Source organism: Engystomops pustulosus, chromosome 8 (assembly GCF_040894005.1).
Source record: "Engystomops pustulosus chromosome 8, aEngPut4.maternal, whole genome shotgun sequence".
Lineage (NCBI taxonomy): Eukaryota > Metazoa > Chordata > Amphibia > Anura > Leptodactylidae > Engystomops > Engystomops pustulosus.
Window position 1 is genome coordinate 4,457,195 of NC_092418.1, and position 24,025 is coordinate 4,481,219.

At 46.7% G+C, this 24,025-nt stretch overlaps 1 protein-coding gene across 1 annotated transcript in view; it reads left to right on the plus strand.

The window, feature by feature from the left end:
- LOC140076259 (uncharacterized) overlaps positions 1–24,025 on the plus strand; it is a 46,988-nt gene that overhangs the window by 20,790 nt on the left and 2,173 nt on the right. The window contains exons 7-10 of the mRNA XM_072122799.1: positions 3,615–3,842; positions 5,101–5,169; positions 15,729–15,745; positions 23,424–23,679. Coding sequence (XP_071978900.1) covers positions 3,615–3,842; positions 5,101–5,169; positions 15,729–15,745; positions 23,424–23,679 — 570 coding nt within the window. The remainder of the gene's footprint in view (positions 1–3,614; positions 3,843–5,100; positions 5,170–15,728; positions 15,746–23,423; positions 23,680–24,025) is intronic.

The following is a 24,025-nucleotide window of genomic DNA, read 5'->3' on the forward strand; positions in this document are numbered from 1 at the left end:
AGCTGGGTCTTGTGTATGATGGGAGCTGAAGGACCTCTACACTAGACTTGGTAAGAGCTGGGTCTTGTGTATGATGGGAGCTGAAGGACCTCTACACTAGACTTGGTAAGAGCCGGGTCTTGTGTATGATGAGGAGCTGAAGGAACTTTACACCAGACTTGGTAAGAGCTGGGTCCTGTGTATGATGGGAGCTGAAGGACCTCTACACCAGACTTGGTAAGAGCTGGGTCTTGTGTATGATGAGGAGCTGAAGAACCTCTACACCAGACTTGGTAAGAGCTGGGTCTTGTGTATGATGAGGAGCTGAAGGACCTCTGCACCAGACTTGGTAAGAGCCGGGTCTTGTGTATGATGAGGAGCTGAAGGACCTCTACACCAGACTTGGTAAGAGCCGGGTCTTGTGTATGATGGGAGCTGAAGGACCTCTACACCAGACTTGGTAAGAGCTGGGTCTTGTGTATGATGAGGAGCTGAAGGACCTCTGCACCAGACTTGGTAAGAGCTGGGTCTTGTGTATGATGAGAGCTGAAGGACCTCTACACTAGACTTGGTAAGAGCTGGGTCTTGTGTATGATGAGGAGCTGAAGGACCTCTACACCAGACTTGGTAAGAGCTAGGTCTTGTGTATGATGAGGAGCTGAAGGACCTCTACACCAGACTTGGTAAGAGCTGGGTCTTGTGTATGATGAGGAGCTTAAGGACCTCTACACCAGACTTGGTAAGAGCTGGGTCTTGTGTATGATGAGGAGCTGAAGGACCTCTACACCAGACTTGGTAAGAGCTGGGTCTTGTGTATGATGAGGAGCTGAAGGACCTCTGCACCAGACTTGGTAAGAGCCGGGTCTTGTGTATGATGAGGAGCTGAAGGACCTCTACACCAGACTTGGTAAGAGCTGGGTCTTGTGTATGATGAGGAGCTGAAGGACCTCTACACCAGACTTGGTAAGAGGTAGGTCTTGTGTATGACGGGAGCTGAAGGACCTCTACACTAGACTTGGTAAGAGCTGGGTCTTGTGTATGACGGAATCTGGGACATCTCTCCATGAGACTTGATAAGAGATAGACCATGGCCGAGTGGTGGCCCCCTGGGTCCTTATGCTTATGGAGGGGCCATGGCCTCTAAATCGCTTCTCCAGTCACAAAATCTGCAAGTGCTCAAAGATTCTGCAGAACAATCATTAGAAACTAGAGCGAGGCAAAGGAAGCTCTTCTGCACCTCCTGACCCTGTACCATGTATCAGCCTGAACATGTGATATTATTACACTGCAGACATCCCGGCCCCTCCTGACCCTGTACCATGTATCAGCCATAAGATGTGATATTATTACACTGCAGACATCCCGGCCCCTCCTGACCCTGTACCATGTATCAGCCATAAGATGTGATATTATTACACTGCAGACATCCCGGCCCATCCTGACCCTGTACCATGTATTATCCATAACATGTGATATTATTACACTGCAGACATCCCAACCCCTCCTGACCCTGTATCATGTATCATTCATAACATGTGATATTATTACACTGCAGACATCCCGGCCCCTCCTGACCCTGTATCATGCATCATCCATAACATGTGATATTATTACACTGCAGACATCCCCGCCCCTCCTGACCCTGTATCATGTATCATCCATAACATGTGATATTATTACACTACAGACATCCCGGCCCCTCCTGACCCTGTATCATGTATCATCCATAACATGTGATATTATTACACTGCAGACATCCCGGCCCCTCCTGACCCTGTACCATGTATTATCCATAACATGTGATATTATTACACTGCAGACATCCCGGCCCCTCCTGAACCTGTATCATCCATAACATGTGATAATATTACACTACAAACATCCTGCTCCTCCTGACCCTGTACCATGTATCATCCATAACATGTCATATTATTACACTGCAGACATCCCGGCCCCTCCTGACCCTGTACCATGTATCATCCATAACATGTGATATTATTACACTGCAGACATCCCGCCCCCTCCTGACCCTGTACCATGTATCATCCATAACATGTCATATTATTACACTGCAGACATCCCGGCCCCTCCTGACCCTGTACCATGTATCATCCATAACATGTGATATTATTACACTACAGACATCCCGGCCCCTCCTGACCCTGTACCATGTATCATCCATAACATGTGATATTATTACACTGCAGACATCCCGGCCCCTCCTGACCCTGTACCATGTATCATCCATAACATGTGATATTATTACACTGCAGACATCCCGGCCCCTTCTGACCCTGTACCATGTATCATCCATAACATGTCATATTATTACACTGCAGACATCCCGGCCCCTCCTGACCCTGTACCATGTATCATCCATAACATGTCATATTATTACACTGCAGACATCCCGGCCCCTCCTGACCCTGTACCATGTATCATCCATAACATGTGATATTATTACACTGCAGACATCCCGCCCCCTCCTGACCCTGTACCATGTATTATCCATAACATGTGATATTATTACACTGCAGACATCCCGGCCCCTCCTGACCCTGTACAATGTATCATCCATAACTTGATATTATTACACTGCAGACATCCCGGCCCCTCCTGACCCTGTACCATGTATCATCCATAACATGTGATATTATTACACTGCAGACATCTCAGCCCCTCCTGACCCTGTACCATGTATCATCCATAACTTGATATTATTACACTGCAGACATCCCGGCCCCTCCTGACCCTGTACCATGTATCATCCATAACATGTGATATTATTACACTGCAGACATCTCAGCCCCTCCTGACCCTGTACCATGTATCATCCATAACATGTGATATTATTACACTGCAGACATCCCAGCCCCTCCTGACCCTGTACCATGTATCATCCATAACATGTGATATTATTACACTGCAGACATCCCGGCCCCTCCTGACCCTCTACCATGTATCATCCATAACATGTGATATTATTACACTGCAGACATCCCGGCCCCTCCTGACCCTGTACCATGTATCATCCATAACATGTGATATTATTACACTGCAGACATCCCGGCCCCTCCTGACCCTCTACCATGTATCATCCATAACATGTGATATTATTACACTGCAGACATCTCAGCCCCTCCTGACCCTGTACCATGTATCATCCATAACATGTGATATTATTACACTGCAGACATCCCGGCCCCTCCTGACCCTGTACCATGTATCATCCATAACATGTGATATTATTACACTGCAGACACCCCGGCCCCTCCTGACCCTGTACCATGTATCATCCATAACATGTGATATTATTACACTGCAGACATCCCGGCCCCTCCTGACCCTGTACCATGTATCATCCATAACATGTGATATTATTACACTGCAGACATCCCGGCCCCTCCTGACCCTGTACCATGTATTATCCATAACATGTGATATTATTACACTGCAGACATCCCGGCCCCTCCTGACCCTGTACCATGTGTCATCCATAACATGTGATATTATTACATTGGGGTCATAGTGATCCCTCCTGACCCTGTATCATGTGTCATCCTTACCACGTGTGGTTTGTGATGTCTCCAAAGTTAAGGTGGTGACTTGTGATCTACAATGTTCTTTCTCTATAGGGAAGAAGAATGTTTTTGTGGTGATTGATGATCTGGAGAACAGCAGTAATGACCACAAAAACAACATCCTGAAGCTTCAGCCAAGTATCAAGCAAATGTCAGAAGACCTGATCCTGATCAGCCATGAGGAGAAGACATGGACCTGTCCCAGAAGCTTCACCGAGGACAGAAAAGAAGCCACGAGAAAACTGCATCTTCTGAAAGCTACGATGAAGAATACGACGCTCGGTAACATCTTGTTGTATCAACTCCCATTAACAACGATACAATGATACAATTATACTTACATCTTTATTGTATCGGGAAATGTCACTTCCAGACTCACAACCCATCCAGGTGAAAGATTAGTGATACTTTCCCCACCTGTAAGTAGAGAAGGTAGAGAGGTGTCCAGCACCATTCAGGCAAGTGCAACATCCCCCACCGGGGCCTTTTCTTGGGGCCTGGAATACCGGAGTGGCTGGCGCTTGCGGCCTAGGGCACGCTGGGGACCGGAGGGCTGTCCTACAGCCTGGCAGCTCTCCAGCAGGTGGTGTGTGCAAGAAATATGGAGGGTGAGGCTGATGTACAGACTTAGTGTCTGTAAGATAGGTCCATGGGTAATGGATGGGGAGCTTGTGGTGGTAACAGCCGTATCCAGGGATCAGACGGAGGCAACGTTGTGCAAATCAATTCACGGTTCTTAATTGAACAACAGGCAATGGGCCTAAATGGTCTCACAGCAGATTCTGGTACTGGAGTGGTCGTGGAGAGGAGTCCTCAGGAATAAAGCACCAGCCCGGTAGTAGATGGAGCCTGGGATGGAGCTGTGTCCAAGCTGTAGAAGCTGCAGCTCTGGATTGGAGTCTCCTGACTCTGGCCCTGGGATTAGCCACGTATCAGTACGGATGGTGCACTGACACACTCTGTCTCTGCGCTCTGTCTCTGCGCTCTGTCTCTGCGCTCTGTCTCTGCGCTCTGTCTCTGCACTCCTCCCTGCCCGGGGGTTTTATTCTCCTGGTCAGGTGGTGGCTCCTCCCCAATCACACTCCAGGTTACAATCCAGCCAACTCATTGGTCAATAACTAACTCATAGTTAACTGTTGCCTTTCCAGGCCGCATTCACAGGCTCTAATTACTAAGCCTCTCCTGTCTCAGCTTCTGACACTTTTGCAACACCTACTTAACCCTTTGCATCCGCAGGGGTGTTGCAGAAGTATAAAAAATCTTCTTTATTGGACATCACAGGATAAGAGGAGGTCCTGAGCTTGGGCCGCGTGTTTCAGATATAACAATTTAAGCTTTATTACATTTCTCAGCACAGATGGCACCGCCATGGGCACGGACACCAGGGCCAGTATACAGAATGAATGCATCTGTGTATAATCCAATGGGGGACATTTATCATTAGGAATCTTGTGTCCATGTAAAGTCTGTCTCTTAGCTGCTCGGCTGCTGTCACATTTATTATTACTTTCTCAAGTAACATTCATCTTTTTCTCATAAGGTCAAGAAGGTGGAAAGAGTAAAGGGACTTTAAGCAAAGGAAACATCATACAGAGCATTAACAACGTCGGTAATTACATTTCTTTTACATTCTTAGAACATAGTAATATCATTAAAGGGAATCATCAGGTGTGATCCCGCGGACTCCAGCCAGTGTTATGTATAGTCCCTGGAGAGATGTGTAATCAGACCTCACACTGCTGTGCTCTGTGCTCTCTGCAGCCAGTGTTATGTATTGTCCCTGGAGAGATGTGTAATCAGACCTCACACTGCTGTGCTCTGTGCTCTCTGCAGCCAGTGTTATGTATTGTCCCTGGAGAGATGTGTAATCAGACCTCATGCTGCTGTGCTCTGTGCTCTCTGCAGCCAGTGTTATGTATTGTCCCTGGAGAGATGTGTAATCAGACCTCACACTGCTGTGCTCTGTGCTCTCTGCAGCCAATGTTATGTATTGTCCTAGGAGAGATGTGTAATCAGACCTCACACTGCTGTGCTCTGTGCTCTCTGCAGCCAGTGTTATGTATTGTCCCTGGAGAGATGTGTAATCAGACCTCACACTGCTGTGCTCTGTGCTCTCTGCAGCCAGTGTTATGTACTGTCCCTGGAGAGATGTGTAATCATACCTCACACTGCTGTGCTCTGTGCTCTCTGCAGCCCGTGTCATGTATTGTCCCTGGAGAGATGTGTAATCAGACCTCACACTGCTGTGCTCTGTGCTCTCTGCAGCCAGTGTTATGTACTGTCCCTGGAGAGATGTGTAATCAGACCTCTCACTGCTGTGCTCTGTGCTCTCTGCAGCCTCCCTGGGGAGACGTGTAATCAGACCTCACACTGCTGTGCTCTGTGCTCTCTGCAGCCAGTGTTATGTATTGTCCTAGGAGAGATGTGTAATCAGACCTCACACTGCTGTGCTCTGTGCTCTCTGCAGCCAGTGTTATGTATTGTCCCTGGAGAGATGTGTAATCAGACCTCACACTGCTGTGCTCTGTGCTCTCTGCAGCCAGTGTTATGTATAGTCCCTGGAGAGATGTGTAATCAGACCTCACACTGCTGTGCTCTGTGCTATCTGCAGCCAGTGTTATGTATAGTCCCTGGAGAGATGTGTAATCAGACCTCACACTGCTGTGCTCTGTGCTCTCTGCAGCCAGTGTTATGTATTGTCCCTGGAGAGATGTGTAATCAGACCTCACACTGCTGTGCTCTGCGCTCTCTGCAGCCAGTGTTATGTATTGTCCCTGGAGAGATGTGTAATCAGACCTCACACTGCTGTGCTCTGTGCTCTCTGCAGCCAGTGTTATGTATTGTCCCTGGAGAGATGTGTAATCAGACCTCACACTGCTGTGCTCTGTGCTCTCTGCAGCCAGTGTTATGTATTATCCATAGAGAGATGTGTAATCAGACCTCACACTGCTGTGCTCTGTGCTCTCTGCAGCCAGTGTTATGTATGGTCCCTGGAGAGATGTGTAATCAGACCTCACACTGCTGTGCCCTGTGCTCTCTGCAGCCAATGTTATGTACTGTCCCTGGAGAGATGTGTAATCAGACCTCACACTGCTGTGCTCTGTGCTCTCTGCAGCCAGTGTTATGTATTATCCATAGAGATATGTGTAATCAGACCTCACACTGCTGTGCTCTGTGCTTTCTGCAGCCAGTGGTATGTATTATCCATAGAGAGATGTGTAATCAGACCTCACACTGCTGTGCTCTGTGCTCTCTGCAGCCAGTGTTATGTATTGTCCCTGGAGAGATGTGTAATCACACCTCACACTGCTGTGCCCTGTGCTCTCTGCAGCCAATGTTATGTACTGTCCATGGAGAGATGTGTAATCAGACCTCACACTGCTGTGCTCTGTGCTCTCTGCAGCCAGTGTTATGTATTATCCCTGGAGAGATGTGTAATCAGACCTCACACTGCTGTGCTCTGGGCTCTCTGCAGCCGGTGTTATGTATTGTCCCTGGAGAGATGTGTAATCAGACCTCACACTGCTGTGCTCTGTGCTCTCTGCAGCCAGTGTTATGTATTGTCCCTGGAGAGATGTGTAATCAGACCTCACACTGCTGTGCTCTGTGCTCCCTGCAGCCAGTGTTATGTATTGTCCCTGGAGAGATGTGTAATCAGACCTCACACTGCTGTGCTCTGTGCTCTCTGCAGCCAGTGTTACGTATTGTCCCTGGAGAGATGTGTAATCAGACCTCACACTGCTGTGCTCTGTGCTCTCTGCAGCCAGTGTTATGTATTGTCCCTGGAGAGATGTGTAATCAGACCTCACACTGCTGTACTCTGTGCTCTCTGCAGCCTGTGTTATCTATTGTCCCTGGAGAGATGTGTAATCAGACCTCACACTGCTGTGCTCTGTGCTCTCTGCAGCCAGTGTTATGTATTGTCCTGGAGAGATGTGTAATCAGACCTCACACTGCTGTGCTCTGTTCTCTCTGCAGCCAGTGTTATGTATTGTCCCCGGAGAGATGTGTAATCAGACCTCACACTGCTGTGCTCTGTGCTCTCTGCAGCCAGTGTTATGTATTGCCCCTGGAGAGATGTGTAACCAGACCTCACACTGCTGTGCTCTGTGCTCTCTGCAGCCAGTGTTATGTATTGTCCCTGGAGAGATGTGTAATCACACCTCACACTGCTGTGCTCTGTGCTCTCTGCAAACAGTGTTATGTATTGTCCTGGAGAGATGTGTAATCAGACCTCACACTGCTGTGCTCTGTGCTCTCTGCAGCCAGTGTTATGTATTGTCGCTGGAGAGATGTGTAATCAGACCTCACACTGCTGTGCTCTGTGCTCTCTGCAGCCAGGGTTATGTATTGTCCCTGGAGAGATGTGTAATCAGACCTCACACTGCTGTGCTCTGTGCTCTCTGCAGCCAGTGTTATGTATTGTCCTGGAGAGATGTGTAATCAGACCTCACACTGCTGTGCTCTGTGCTCTCTGCAGCCTGTGTTATGTATTGTCCCTGGAGAGATGTGTAATCAGACCTCACACTGCTGTGCTCTGTGCTCTCTGCAGCCAGTGTTATGTATTGTCCCTGGAGAGATGTGTAATCAGACCTCACACTGCTGTGCTCTGTGCTCTCTGCAACCAGTGTTATGTATTGTCCCTGGAGAGATGTGTAATCAGACCTTACACTGCTGTGCTCTGTGCTCTCTGCAGCCTGTGTTATGTATTGTCCCTGGAGAGATGTGTAATCAGACCTCACACTGCTGTGCTCTGTGCTCTCTGCAGCCAGTGTTATGTATTATCCCTGGAGAGATGTGTAATCATACCTCACACTGCTGTGCTCTCTGCAGCCAGTGTTATGTATGGTCCCTGGAGAGATGTGTAATCAGACCTCACACTGCTGTGCTCTGTGCTCTCTGCAGCCAGTGTTATGTTTTGTCCCTGGAGAGATGTGTTATCAGACCTCACACTGCTGTGCTCTGTGCTCTCTGCAGCCAGTGTTATGTATTGTCCCTGGAGAGATGTGCAATCAGACCTCACACTGCTGTGCTCTGTGCTCTCTGCAGCCAGTGTTATGTATTGTCCCTAGAGAGATGTGTAATCAGACCTTACACTGCTGTGCTCTGTGCTCTCTGCAGCCAGTGTTATGTACTGTCCCTGGAGAGATGTGTAATCAGACCTCACACTGCCGTGCTCTGTGCTCTCTGCAGCCAGTGTTATATACTGTCCCTGGAGAGATGTGTAATCAGACCTCACACTGCTGTGCTCTGTGCTCTGTGCAGCCAGTGTTATGTACTGTCCATGGAGAGATGTGTAATCAGACCTCACACTGCTGTGCTCTGTGCTCTCTGCAGCCAGTGTTATGTAATGTCCCTGGAGAGATGTGTAATCAGACCTTACACTGCTGTGCTCTGTGCTCTCTGCAGCCAGTGTTATGTATTGTCCCTTGAGAGATGTGTAATCAGACCTCTCACTGCTGTGCTCTGTGCTCTCTGCAGCCAGTGTTATGTACTGTCCCTGGAGAGATGTGTAATCAGACCTTACACTGCTGTGCTCTGTGCTCTCTGCAGCCAGTGTTATGTATTATCCCTGGAGAGATGTGTAATCAGACCTCACACTGCTGTGCTCTCTGCAGCCAGTGTTATGTATTATCCCTGGAGAGATGTGTAATCAGACCTCACACTGCTGTGCTCTGTGCTCTCTGCAGCCAGTGTTATGGATTGTCCCTGGAGAGATGTGTAATCAGACCTCACACTGCTGTGCTCTGGGCTCTCTGCAGCCAGTGTTATGTATTGTCCCTGGAGAGATGTGTAATCAGACCTCACACTGCTGTGCTCTCTGCAGCCAGTGTTATGTATTGTCCCTGGAGAGATGTGTAATCAGACCTCACACTGCTGTGCTCTGTGCTCTCTGCAGCCAGTGTTATGTATTGTCCCTGGAGAGATTTGTAATCAGACCTCACACTGCTGTGCTCTGTGCTCTCTGCAGCCAGTGTTATGTATTGTCCCTGGAGAGATGTGTAATCAGACCTCACACTGCTGTGCTCTGTGATCTCTGCAGCCAGTGTTATGTATTGTCCCTGGAGAGATGTGTAATCAGACCTCACACTGCTGTGCTCTGTGCTCTCCACAGCCAGTGTTATGTATTGTCCCTGGAGAGATGTGTAATCAGACCTCACACTGCTGTGCTCTGTGCTCCCTGCAGCCAGTGTTATGTATTGTCCCTGGAGAGATGTGTAATCAGACCTCACACTGCTGTGCTCTGTGCTCTCTGCAGCCAGTGTTGTGTATTGTCCCTGGAGAGATGTGTAATCAGACCTCACACTGCTGTGCTCTGTGCTCTCTGCAGCCAGTGTTATGTACTGTCCCTGGAGAGATGTGTAATCAGACCTCACACTGCCGTGCTCTGTGCTCTCTGCAGCCAGTGTTATGTACTGTCCCTGGAGAGATGTGTTATCAGACTTCACACTGCTGTGCTCTGTGCTCTCTGCAGCCTGTGTTATGTATTGTCCCTAGAGAGATGTGTAATCAGACCTCACACTGCTGTGCTCTGTGCTCTCTGCAGCCAGTGTTATGTATTGTCCCTGGAGAGATTTGTAATCAGACCTCACACTGCTGTGCTCTGTGCTCTCTGCAGCCAGTGTTATGTATTGTCCCTGGAGAGATGTGTAATCAGACCTCACACTGCTGTGCTCTGTGATCTCTGCAGCCAGTGTTATGTATTGTCCCTGGAGAGATGTGTAATCAGACCTCACACTGCTGTGCTCTGTGCTCTCCACAGCCAGTGTTATGTATTGTCCCTGGAGAGATGTGTAATCAGACCTCACACTGCTGTGCTCTGTGCTCCCTGCAGCCAGTGTTATGTATTGTCCCTGGAGAGATGTGTAATCAGACCTCACACTGCTGTGCTCTGTGCTCTCTGCAGCCAGTGTTGTGTATTGTCCCTGGAGAGATGTGTAATCAGACCTCACACTGCTGTGCTCTGTGCTCTCTGCAGCCAGTGTTATGTACTGTCCCTGGAGAGATGTGTAATCAGACCTCACACTGCCGTGCTCTGTGCTCTCTGCAGCCAGTGTTATGTACTGTCCCTGGAGAGATGTGTTATCAGACTTCACACTGCTGTGCTCTGTGCTCTCTGCAGCCTGTGTTATGTATTGTCCCTAGAGAGATGTGTAATCAGACCTCACACTGCTGTGCTCTGTGCTCTCTGCAGCCTGTGTTATCTATTGTCCCTGGAGAGATGTGTAATCAGACCTCACACTGCTGTGCTCTGTGCTCTCTGCAGCCAGTGTTATGTATTATCCCTGGAGAGATGTGTAATCATACCTCACACTGCTGTGCTCTGTGCTCTCTGCAGCCAGTGTTATGTATTGTCCCTGGAGAGATGTGTAATCAGACCTCACACTGCTGTACTCTGTGCTCTCTGCAGCTAGTGCTATGTATTATCCCTGGAGAGATGTGTAATCAGACATCACACTGCTGTGCTCTGTGCTCTCTGCAGCCAGTGTTATGTATTGTCCCTGGAGAGATGTGTAATCAGACCTCACACTGCTGTGCGCTGTGCTCTCTGCAGCCAGTGTTATGTACTGTCCCTGGAGAGATGTGTAATCAGACCTCACACTGCTGTGCTCTGTGCTCTCTGCAACCAGTGTTATATATTGTCCCTGGAGAGATGTGTAATCAGACCTCACACTGCTGTGCTCTGTGCTCTCTGCAGCCAGTGTTATGTATTGTCCCTGGAGAGATGTGTAATCAGACCTCACACTGCTGTGCTCTGTGCTCTCTGCAGCCAGTGTTATGTATTGTCCCTGGAGAGATGTGTAATCAGACCTCACACTGCTGTGCTCTGTGCTCTCTGCAGCCAGTGTTATGTATTATTCCTGGAGAGATGTGTAATCAGACCTCACACTGCTGTGCTCTGTGCTCTCTGCAGCCAGTGTTATATACTGTCCCTGGAGAGATGTGTAATCAGACCTTACACTGCTGTGCTCTGTGCTCTCTGCAGCCAGTGTTATGTATTATCCCTGGAAAGATGTGTAATCATACCTCACACTGCTGTGCTCTGTGCACACTGCTGTGCTCTGTGCTCTCTGCAGCCAGTGTTATATATTGTCCCTGGAGAGATGTGTAATCAGACCTCACACTGCTGTGCTCTGTGCTCTCTGCAGCCAGTGTTATGTATTGTCCCTGGAGAGATGTGTAATCAGACCTCACACTGCTGTGCTCTGTGCTCTCTGCAGCCAGTGTTATGTACTGTCCCTGGAGAGATGTGTAATCAGACCTCACACTGCCGTGCTCTGTGCTCTCTGCAGCCAGTGTTATGTACTGTCCCTGGAAAGATGTGCAATCAGACCTCACACTGCTGTGCTCTCTGCAGCCAGTGTTATGTATGGTCCCTGGAGAGATGTGTAATCAGACCTCACACTGCTGTGTTCTGTGCTCTCTGCAGCCAGTGTTGTGTATTGTCCCTGGAGAGATGTGTAATTAGACCTCACACTGCTGTGCTCTGTGCTCTCTGCAGCCAGTGTTATGTAGTGTCCCTGGAGAGATGTGTAATCAGACCTCACACTGCTGTGCCCTGTGCTCTCTGCAGCCAGTGTTATGTATCATCCCTGGAGAGATGTGTAATCAGACCTCACACTGCTGTGCTCTGTGCTCTCTGCAGCCAGTGTTATGTATTGTCCCTGGAGAGATGTGTAATCAGACCTCACACTGCTGTGCTCTGTGCTCTCTGCAGCCAGTGTTATGTAATGTCCCTGGAGAGATGTGTAATCAGATCTCACACTGCTGTGCTCTGTGCTCTCTGCAGCCAGTGTTATGTATTGTCCCTGGAGAGATGTGTAATCAGACCTCACACTGCTGTGCTCTGTGCTCTCTGCAGCCAGTGTTATGTATTGTCCCTGGAGAGATGTGTAATCAGACCTCACACTGCTGTGCTCTGTGCTCTCTGCAGCCAGTGTTGTGTATTGTCCCTGGAGAGATGTGTAATCAGACCTCACACTGCTGTGCTCTGTGCTCTCTGCAGCCAGTGTTATGTATGGTCCCTGGAGAGATGTGTAATCAGACCTCACACTGCTGTGTAGATCTGCTAGAGTAGATCGTACAGTGTCCTATCTGCAGGCAGCATGTTATAGAGCAGGAGGAGCTGAGCACATTGTACATAGTGTCCTATCTGCAGGCAGCATGTTATAGAGCAGGAGGAGCTAAGCAGGTTGTACATAGTGTCCTATCTGCAGGCAGCATGTTATAGAGCAGGAGGAGCTGAGCAGATTGTACATAGTGTCCTATCTGCAGGCAGCATGTTATAGTGCAGGAGGAGCTGTGAGGATTGTACATAATGTCCTATCTGCAGGCAGCATGTTATAGAGCAGGAGGAGCTGTGAGGATTGTACATAGTGCCCTATCTGCAGGCAGCATGTTATAGAGCAGGAGGAGCTGAGCAGATTGTACATAGTGTCCTATCTGCAGGCAGCATGTTATAGAGCAGGAGGAGCTGAGCAGATTGTACATAGTGTCCTATCTGCAGGCAGCATGTTATAGTGCAGGAGGAGCTGAGCAGATTGTACATAGTGTCCTATCTGCAGGCAGCATGTTATAGAGCAGGAGGAGCTGATTATACATAGTGTCCTATCTGCAGGCAGCATGTTATAGAGCAGGAGGAGCTGAGCAGATTGTACATAGTGTCCTATCTGCAGGCAGCATGTTATAGTGCAGGAGGAGCTGAGCAGATTGTACATAGTGTCCTATCTGCAGGCAGCATGTTATAGAGCAGGAGGAGCTGATTATGCATAGTGTCCTATCTGCAGGCAGCATGTTATAGAGCAGAAAGAGCTGAGCAGATTGTACATAGTGTCCTATCTGCAGGCAGCATGTTATAGAGCAGGAGGAGCTGAGCAGATTGTACATAGTGTCCTATCTGCAGGCAGCGTGTTATAGAGCAGGAGGAGCTTAGCATATTGTACATAGTTTCCTATCTGCAGACAGCATGTTATAGAGCAGGAGGAGCTGAGCAGATTGTACAGTGTCCTATCTGCAGGCAGCATGTTATAGAGCAGAAAGAGCTGAGCACATTGTACATAGTGTCCTATCTGCAGGCAGCATGTTATAGAGCAGGAGGAGCTGTGAGGATTGTACATAGTGCCCTATCTGCAGGCAGCATGTTATAGAGCAGGAGGAGCTGAGCAGATTGTACATAGTGTCCTATCTGCAGGCAGCATGTTATAGAGCAGGAGGAGCTGAGCAGATTGTACATAGTGTCCTATCTGCAGGCAGCATGTTATAGTGCAGGAGGAGCTGAGCAGATTGTACATAGTGTCCTATCTGCAGGCAGCATGTTATAGAGCAGGAGGAGCTGATTATACATAGTGTCCTATCTGCAGGCAGCATGTTATAGAGCAGGAGGAGCTGAGCAGATTGTACATAGTGTCCTATCTGCAGGCAGCATGTTATAGTGCAGGAGGAGCTGAGCAGATTGTACATAGTGTCCTATCTGCAGGCAGCATGTTATAGAGCAGGAGGAGCTGATTATGCATAGTGTCCTATCTGCAGGCAGCATGTTATAGAGCAGAAAGAGCTGAGCAGATTGTACATAGTGTCCTATCTGCAGGCAGCATGTTATAGAGCAGGAGGAGCTGAGCAGATTGTACATAGTGTCCTATCTGCAGGCAGCGTGTTATAGAGCAGGAGGAGCTGAGCATATTGTACATAGTTTCCTATCTGCAGACAGCATGTTATAGAGCAGGAGGAGCTGAGCAGATTGTACAGTGTCCTATCTGCAGGCAGCATGTTATAGAGCAGAAAGAGCTGAGCACATTGTACATAGTGTCCTATCTGCAGGCAGCATGTTATAGAGCAGGAGGAGCTGAGCAGATTGTACATAGTGTCCTATCTGCAGGCAGCATGTTATAGAGCAGGAGGAGCTGAGCAGATTGTACATAGTGTCCTATCTGCAGGCAGCATGTTATAGAGCAGGAGGAGCTGAGCAGATTGTACATAGTGTCCTATCTGCAGGCAGCATGTTATAGAGCAGGAGGAGCTGAGCAGATTGTACATAGTGTCCTATCTGCAGGCAGCGTGTTATAGAGCAGGATGAGCTGAGCAGATTGTACATAGTGTCCTATCTGCAGGCAGCATGTTATAGAGCAGGAGGAGCTGTGCAGATTGTACATAGTTTCCTATCTGCAGACAGCATGTTATAGAGCAGGAGGAGCTGAGCAGATTGTACATAATGTCCTATCTGCAGGCAGCATGTTATAGAGCAGGAGGAGCTGAGCACATTGTACATAGTGTCCTATCTGCAGGCAGCATGTTATAGAGCAGGAGGAGCTGATTATACATAGTGTCCTATCCGCAGGCAGCATGTTATAGAGCAGGAGGAGCATTCCATTTCTCACCGCCATATGACTTCAGGACTATAAAACTGAAAATATTAACAGTACAACAAAAACCTGCAACTTGTAGGGGGGGGGGGGGGGGCAGGAATGCTTTGATGCCACAGATCCAAGAGGAAATAGTGATATGAGCCGGCTCCTTTAACCCGCCAAAAATTGGGATAAAAGTGGTGTGGATTGACTCATTGGCCTGCCAAGAAGAGCCGGACTTCCCATCACTGAGAGGAAGAGAAGTAGATGACGGCCCCTTATAAAGCCAGGAAACAGGAAGGAGGAGGAGAGACCACTGTGGCATCACCCGGCTCAGTAACGTGTAGTGCAGAGACTAAGCTGGAAGCCGCATTCAGCAGTCCAGCTGCACCTTCCCTAACTGGTCAGTAATGTGTCGCCTCTATGCACTTCTCTGGATTGTGTGACAATTACTGAGCAGCTGGTCCTCCTTACACCAGAGATCTGTTTAGTGTGGACCTCCAGAACCGCTCAGAGTCCATGTGCTGGAATCCCGGGTCTCAGCCATAGAGCAGCGGCCACATTGTAGTGCGAGGAGGAATGTGCCGGAGCAGGGAGCCCGTATTCCTCATCCCGGAACGTGTAATGCTACAAATAGTAACAATGAAGTTCTACCTTCTCACATGTGGGTTGTATCTGTTATTCTGATCAGATCCGATTGTATCAGGGCAGACCCAGATCCTGAGGGGTTCACTTACTTTTTCCTGACAGTGGAGTGATGTGAATTTGTTATAGAAAACTTTCAAAGATTCATAAATGATCTAATTTTTTATCTTCTATTTTACAGAGTTAAACCTACCCAAGGTGAGTATTTGTGGTTCTGACCCGTCTGGCTGTCAGTGTGAATGGTGCCCAGATAAGATGTAGCAGAGCTGAGAGTGTTGTGAGGTGCAGAATATCCTGCCGTATAAGGAGGAACATTAGGCGTCGCTTCTCTGCTTTCTGTTACCTCCGCTCATCCAGTTAACGACTTCACTTGCCATAATTATAGGAGGGAGGGCCCCATAGTAGACTTCTAATTGGGGGCCCTATTTACCCTTAACAAAATACATATTTGTACACTGAAACATGTTTATACAATCATATATACACACATTTATATACATACAGCATAAACATCCATGAAGCTTATGCATACCATGTATACATACATAAAGTGCCATACACAGATACAGTATATACACAGACATATAGCATATACATATCATATATACATACATACAGTACCATGTACACCCATAAATCATTTACACAGACATACAGCATATGCACACCATATATACATACATACAGTACCATACATACCCATGCATCATATACACAGACATATAGCATATACACATCATATATACATACATACAGTACCATATACACCCATGCATCATATACACACCATATATACATACATACATACACACACACATACAGTACCATATACAGACATACAGCATATACACAGACATATAGCATAAACATACCATATATACATACATACAGTACCATATACATGCATGTATCATATACACAGACATACAGCATATGCACACCATATATACATACATATAGTACCATACATACCCATGCATCATATACACAGACATATAGCATATACATGCCATATATACATACATACATACATACAGTACCATATACAGACATATAGCATATACACACCATATATACATACATACAGTACCATATACACAGACATACATTATATACACAAATACAGCATATGCGCACCATATATACATACATACAGTACCATACATACCCATGCATCATATACGCAGACATATAGCATATACACATCATATATACATACATACAGTACCATGTACACCCATACATCATTTACACAGACATACAGCATATGCACACCATATATACATAAATACAGTACCATACATACCCATGCATCATATACACAGACATATAGCATATACACATCATATATACATACATACAGTACCATATACACCCATGCATCATATACACACCATATATACATACATACATACACACACACATACAGTACCATATACAGACATACAGCATATACACAGACATATAGCATAAACATACCATATATACATACATACAGTACCATATACATGCATGTATCATATACACAGACATACAGCATATGCACACCATATATACATACATATAGTACCATACATACCCATGCATCATATACACAGACATATAGCATATACACGCCATATATACATACATACATACATACAGTACCATATACAGACATATAGCATATACACACCATATATACATACATACAGTACCATATACACAGACATACATTATATACACAAATACAGCATATGCGCACCATATATACATACATACAGTACCATATATACCCATGCATCATATACACAGACATATAGCATATACACACCATATATACATACATACAGTACCATATACAGACATACAGCATAGACACAGACATACAGCATATACACAACATATATACATACATACAGTACTATATATACCCATACATCATAGACACAGACATACAGCATATACATACCATATATTCATACTTACAGTACCATAAACAGACATCCAGAATATACATAGACATATAGCATATACACACCATATATACATACATAAAGTACCATATACAGGCATACAGCATATGCACACCATTTATAAATACATACAGTGCCATATACAGACATACATCATATACATATGCATACAGCATATACACACCATATAAACATACATACAGCACCATATACACACATGCATCATATACACAGACATACAGCATATACACACCATATATACATACATACAGTACCATATACAGACATACAGCATATACACAGACATATAGCATATACACACCATATATACATATATACATACATACAGTACCATATACAGACATGCATCATTTACACAGACATACAGCATATGCACACCATATATACATAATTACAGTACCATATACACCCATGGATCATATACACAGACATACAGCATATACACACCATATATACATACATACAGTACCATATACACCCATGGATCATATACACTGACATACAGCATATACACATCATATATACATACATACAGTAAAATATACAGACATACAGCATATACACACCATATATATATATATATATATATATATATATATATATACAGTACCATATACACACATGCATCATATACACAGATACACAGCAGATACACACCATATATACATACATACATACATACAGTACCATATACACCCGTGGATCATATACACAGACTTACAGCATATAAACACCATATATACATACATTCATACATACATACATACAGTACCATACACAGACATACAGCATATACACACCATATATACATACTTACAGTACCATATACACCCATGGATCATATACACAGACCTACAGCATATACATACCATATATACATACAGTACCATATACACCCATGCATCATATACACAGAGATACAGCATATACACACCATATATTCATACTTACAGTACCATATATACCCATGCATCATATACTAAGACATACGGCATATACACACCATATATACATACATACATACAGTACCATATACACAGACATACAGCATATACACACCATATATACATACATACAGTACCATACACAGACATACAGCATATACACACCATATATACATACATACAGTACCATGTACAGACATACAGTATATACACAGACATACAGCATATACACACCATAAACACCCATGCATCATATACACAGACCTACAGCATATACACACCATATATACATACATACAGTACCATATACAGACATACAGCATATACACAGACATACAGCATATACACACCATATATACATACATACAGTACCATACATACCCATGCATCATATACACAGACATATAGCATATACACATCATATATACATACATACAGTACCATACACAGACATACAGTATATACACAGACATACAGCATATACATACCATATATACATACATACAGTACCATACACAGACATACAGCATTTACACACCATAAACACCCATGCCTCATATACACAGACATATGCCGTGGCTGCTACCCCTGTAGTTGTGCCCCTTCTTACTAAACTTAATGGCCCAAATTTATTAAAGCCTCTGACCGAGTTTTTTGTTGGACTTGGTTCTTTTTTTGTGCAAACTGCACAGTCATGTAAGAAGTGTCCGGCCACATTTGTGTCACACGTGACCCTTTTGTGGCACGGCTGCACTGAAGGGGCGTCTAGTGCTCAGTCACATCATGTACCAAATTTATCATACATAGCCGGACAATAGTGTGTCGCCCATGGTAAAGGAGCAGCAAGAAAAGTGATGCACCAGATTCATGAGGACTGGGCGCCAGAAATCCTGAACACTACACAGGTAACTGCACATAGTACACCCCCTGCACATAGTACACACCCTGCACACTACACAGGGCACTGCACTTAGTACACACCCTGTACATAGTACACACGACCCTGCACATAGTACACCCCCTGCACATAGTACACCCCCTGCACATAGTACACCCTGCACATAGTACACCCCCAGGACATACATAGTACACCCTGCACATAATAGACACCCTGCAAATAGTACACCCCCTGCACATAGTACACACTGCACATAGTACACAGACCCTGCACATAGTACACACTGCACATAGTACACCCCCTGCACAGAGTACACACCCTGCACACTACACAGGTAACTGCACTTAGTACACACCCTGCACATAGTACACACTGCCCTGCACATAGTACACACTGCACATAGTACAACCCCTGCACATAGTACACCCCCTGCACATAGTACACCCCCTGCACATAGTACACCCACTGCACATAGTACACACTGCACATAGTACACAGACCCTGCACATAGTACACACTGCACATAGTACACCCCCCTGCACATAGTACACACCCCTGCACATATTACACACCCCTGCACAAAGTACACCCCCTGCACATAGTACACCCCCTGCACATAGTACACACCCTGCACACTACACAGGTAACTGCACTTAGTACACACCCTGTACATAGTACACACGACCCTGCACATAGTACACACTGCACATAGTACACCCCCTGCACATAGTACACCCTGTACATAGTACACACGACCCTGCACATAGTACACACTGCACATAGTACACCCCCTGCACATAGTACACCCCCTGCACATAGTACACCCCACTGCACATAGTACACCCACTGCACATACTACACACACTGCACATAGTACACCCTGCACATAGTACAACCCCTGCACATAGTACACACCCTGCCCACTACACAGGGCACTGCACTTAGTACACACCCTGTACATAGTACACACGACCCTGCACATAGTACACCCCCTGCACATAGTACACCCCCTGCACATAGTACACACTGCACATAGTACACAGACCCTGCACATAGTACACACTGCACATAGTACACCCCCTGCACATAGTACACACCCTGCACACTACACAGGTAACTGCACTTAGTACACACCCTGCACATAGTACACACGACCCTGCACATAGTACACACTGCACATAGTACACACTGCACATAGTACAACCCCTGCACATAGTACACCCCCTGCACATAGTACACCCCTTGCACATAGTACACACGACCCTGCACATAGTACACACTGCACATAGTACACACCCTGCACACTACACAGGGCACTGCACTTAGTACACACCCTGCACATAGTGCACACGACCCTGCACATAGTACACCCCCTGCACATAGTACACCCCCTGCACATAGTACACCCCCTGCACATAGTACACCCCCTGCACATAGTACACACTGCACATAGTACACAGACCCTGCACATAGTACACACTGCACATAGTACACCCCCTGCACATAGTACACACCCTGCACACTACACAGGTAACTGCACTTAGTACACACCCTGTACATAGTACACACGACCCTGCACATAGTACACACTGCACATAGTACACCCCCTGCACATAGTACACCCCCTGCACATAGTACACCCCCTGCACATAGTACACCCCCTGCACATAGTGCACACCCTGCACATAGTGCACACCCTGCACATAGTACACACCCTGCACATAGTACACACCCTGCACATAGTACACACTGCACATAGTACACACACCCTGCACATAGTACACACCCAGAATATAGTACACCCCCTGCACATAGTACACATGACCCTGCACATAGTGCACACGACCCTGTACATAGTACACACGACCCTGTACATAGTACACACGACCCTGTACATAGTACACACGACCCTGCATATAGTACACACGACCCTGCATATAGTACACACGACCCTGCATATAGTACACAGGACCCTGCATATAGTACACAGGACCCTGCATATAGTACACAGGACCCTGCATACAGTACACAGGACCCTGCATATAGTACACAGGACCCTGCATATAGTACACAGGACCCTGCATATAGTACACAGGACCCTGCATATAGTACACAGGACCCTGCACATAGTACACACCCCCTTCTCATAGTACACACCCCCTTCTCATAGTACACACCCCCTTCTCATAGTACACACCCCCTTCTCATAGTACACACCCCCTTCTCATAGTACACATCCCCTGCACATAGTACACATCCCCTGCACATAGTACACATCCCCTGCACATAGTACACACCCGGCATATAGTACACCCCCTGCACATTGTACACACCCCTTGCACATTGTACACACCCCCTGCGCATGGTACACACACTGCACATAGTACACACACTGCACATAGTACACCCTGCACATAGTACACACCCCCTGCACATAGTACACACCCCCTATAGTACACCCCCTCTGCACATAGTACACCCCCTCTGCACATAGTACACCCCCCCTGCACATAGTACACCCCCCCTGCACATAGTACACACCCTGCACATAGTACACACCCCCTTCTCATAGTACACATCCCCTGCTCATAGTACACATCCCTTGCACATAGTACACATCCCCTGCACATAGTACACCCCCTGCACATTGTACACACCCCCTGCACATTGTACACACTGCACATAGTACACACCCCTTGCACATAGTACACACCCTCTGCACAGAGTACACACCCTCTGCACAGAGTATACACCCTCTGCACATAGTATACACCCTTCACATAATGCACACTGCACTGTTCTTAGTAAATGTGGGTCATTGTACACTATATTGTCAGGTGGGCGGGTCCTGGGCTAGAGAACACATACTGACCCCACCCAATTGACAATAGTGAAACTAGCTAACATGTGTAATATCTGTGTCGGCATCAGAAGAAGGGTCTATAGATATAAAGCGCTGGAGATGGCGGTGGTGTCGAGGGATGGAGAATCCTTTAACCCTTTCCAGACACAGTCATTTTTGAGTTTTTTTCCTTTCAACCTTCCAGAAGACGAAACTTTCTTATTTCTCCATTTATAAAGCATTAGGTGGAGCATTAGGAGGTTTATTGTTTTGGGGAGAAACTGTTCCCCCATAATAGCTTCATATTCTGTACCTTGTGCCTGAGACAATTCTGAATGTGGTGGGAGACAAAAGCCTCAGATTGTACAGATTTATCTCCCTGACCACAAGAAGAGATGAACATGTCCATGAATCAAGAGGTCCATGAGGGAGAAGGTCCATGAGGGAGAAGGTCCAGGAGGGAGAAGGTCCAGGAGGGAGAAGGTCCAGGAGGGAGAAGGTCCAGGAGGGAGAAGGTCCAGGAGGGAGAAGGTCCAGGAGGGAGAAGGTCCAGGAGGGAGAAGGTCCAGGAGGGAGAAGGTCCAGGAGGGAGAAGGTCCAGGAGGGAGAAGGTCCAGGAGGGAGAAGGTCTATGAGTGAGACGGTCTATGAGTGAGACGGTCTATGAGTGAGACGGTCTATGAGTGAGAAGGTCCATGAGGGAGAAGGTCCAGGAGGGAGAAGGTCCAGGAGGGAGAAGGTCCAGGAGGTAGACGGTCTATGAGTGAGACGGTCTATGAGTAAGAAGGTCCATGAGGGAGAAGGTCCAGGAGGGAGAAGGTCCAGGAGGGAGAAGGTCCAGGAGGGAGAAGGTCCAGGAGGGAGAAGGTCCAGGAGGGAGAAGGTCCAGGAGGGAGAAGGTCCAGGAGGGAGAAGGTCCAGGAGGGAGAAGGTCCAGGAGGGAGAAGGTCCAGGAGGGAGAAGGTCCAGGAGGGAGAAGGTCCAGGAGGGAGAAGGTCCATGAGTGAGACGGTCTATGAGTAAGAAGGTCCATGAGGGAGAAGGTCCATGAGTAAGAAGGTCCATGAGGGAGAAGGTCTATGTCCATGTCATTTAAAAGACAAGAAGTTGTACAAGTCAATAAATGTTTTGGAACCTTCTGCTTGATTTAGATTTGAAAATCCCCCCCATGTTACGATTTTGTGGTAATTTATTTCTTTCTTCTTTTGTTGATCAGTTTATGAAGAAGCCAGTAGGGATTTTCTCCAGATCCGATGAGAGTGATTATTCCTGGCTGAAGACACTTCTGGAATCCCAGGACTTCAGTGTCCGCTCTTGTGTCATCTCCAACACAGACTCTCAGTTCTACAAGGGTTTATCTCAGTGTAAAGTCGGGATCCTGTATCACACCAAGAACAGAGGGAGAATCAATGTGACCGATGTGATGGACTCTCTGTATGATGAGGAGCTGAAGGACCTCTACACAAGACTTGGTAAGAGCTGGGTCTTGTGTATGATGAGGAGCTGAAGGACCTCTACACCAGACTTGGTAAGAGCTGGGTCTTGTGTATGATAAGGAGCTGAAGGACCTCTACACCAGACTTGGTAAGAGCCGGGTCTTGTGTATGATGAGGAGCTGAAGGACCTCTACACTAGACTTGGTAAGAGCTGGGTCTTGTGTATGATGAGGAGCTGAAGGACCTCTACACAAGACTTGGTAAGAGCTGGGTCTTGTGTATGATGAGGAGCTGAAGGACCTCTACACCAGACTTGGTAAGAGCTGGGTCTTGTGTATGATGTGGAGCTGAAGGACCTCTACACCAGACTTGGTAAGAGCTG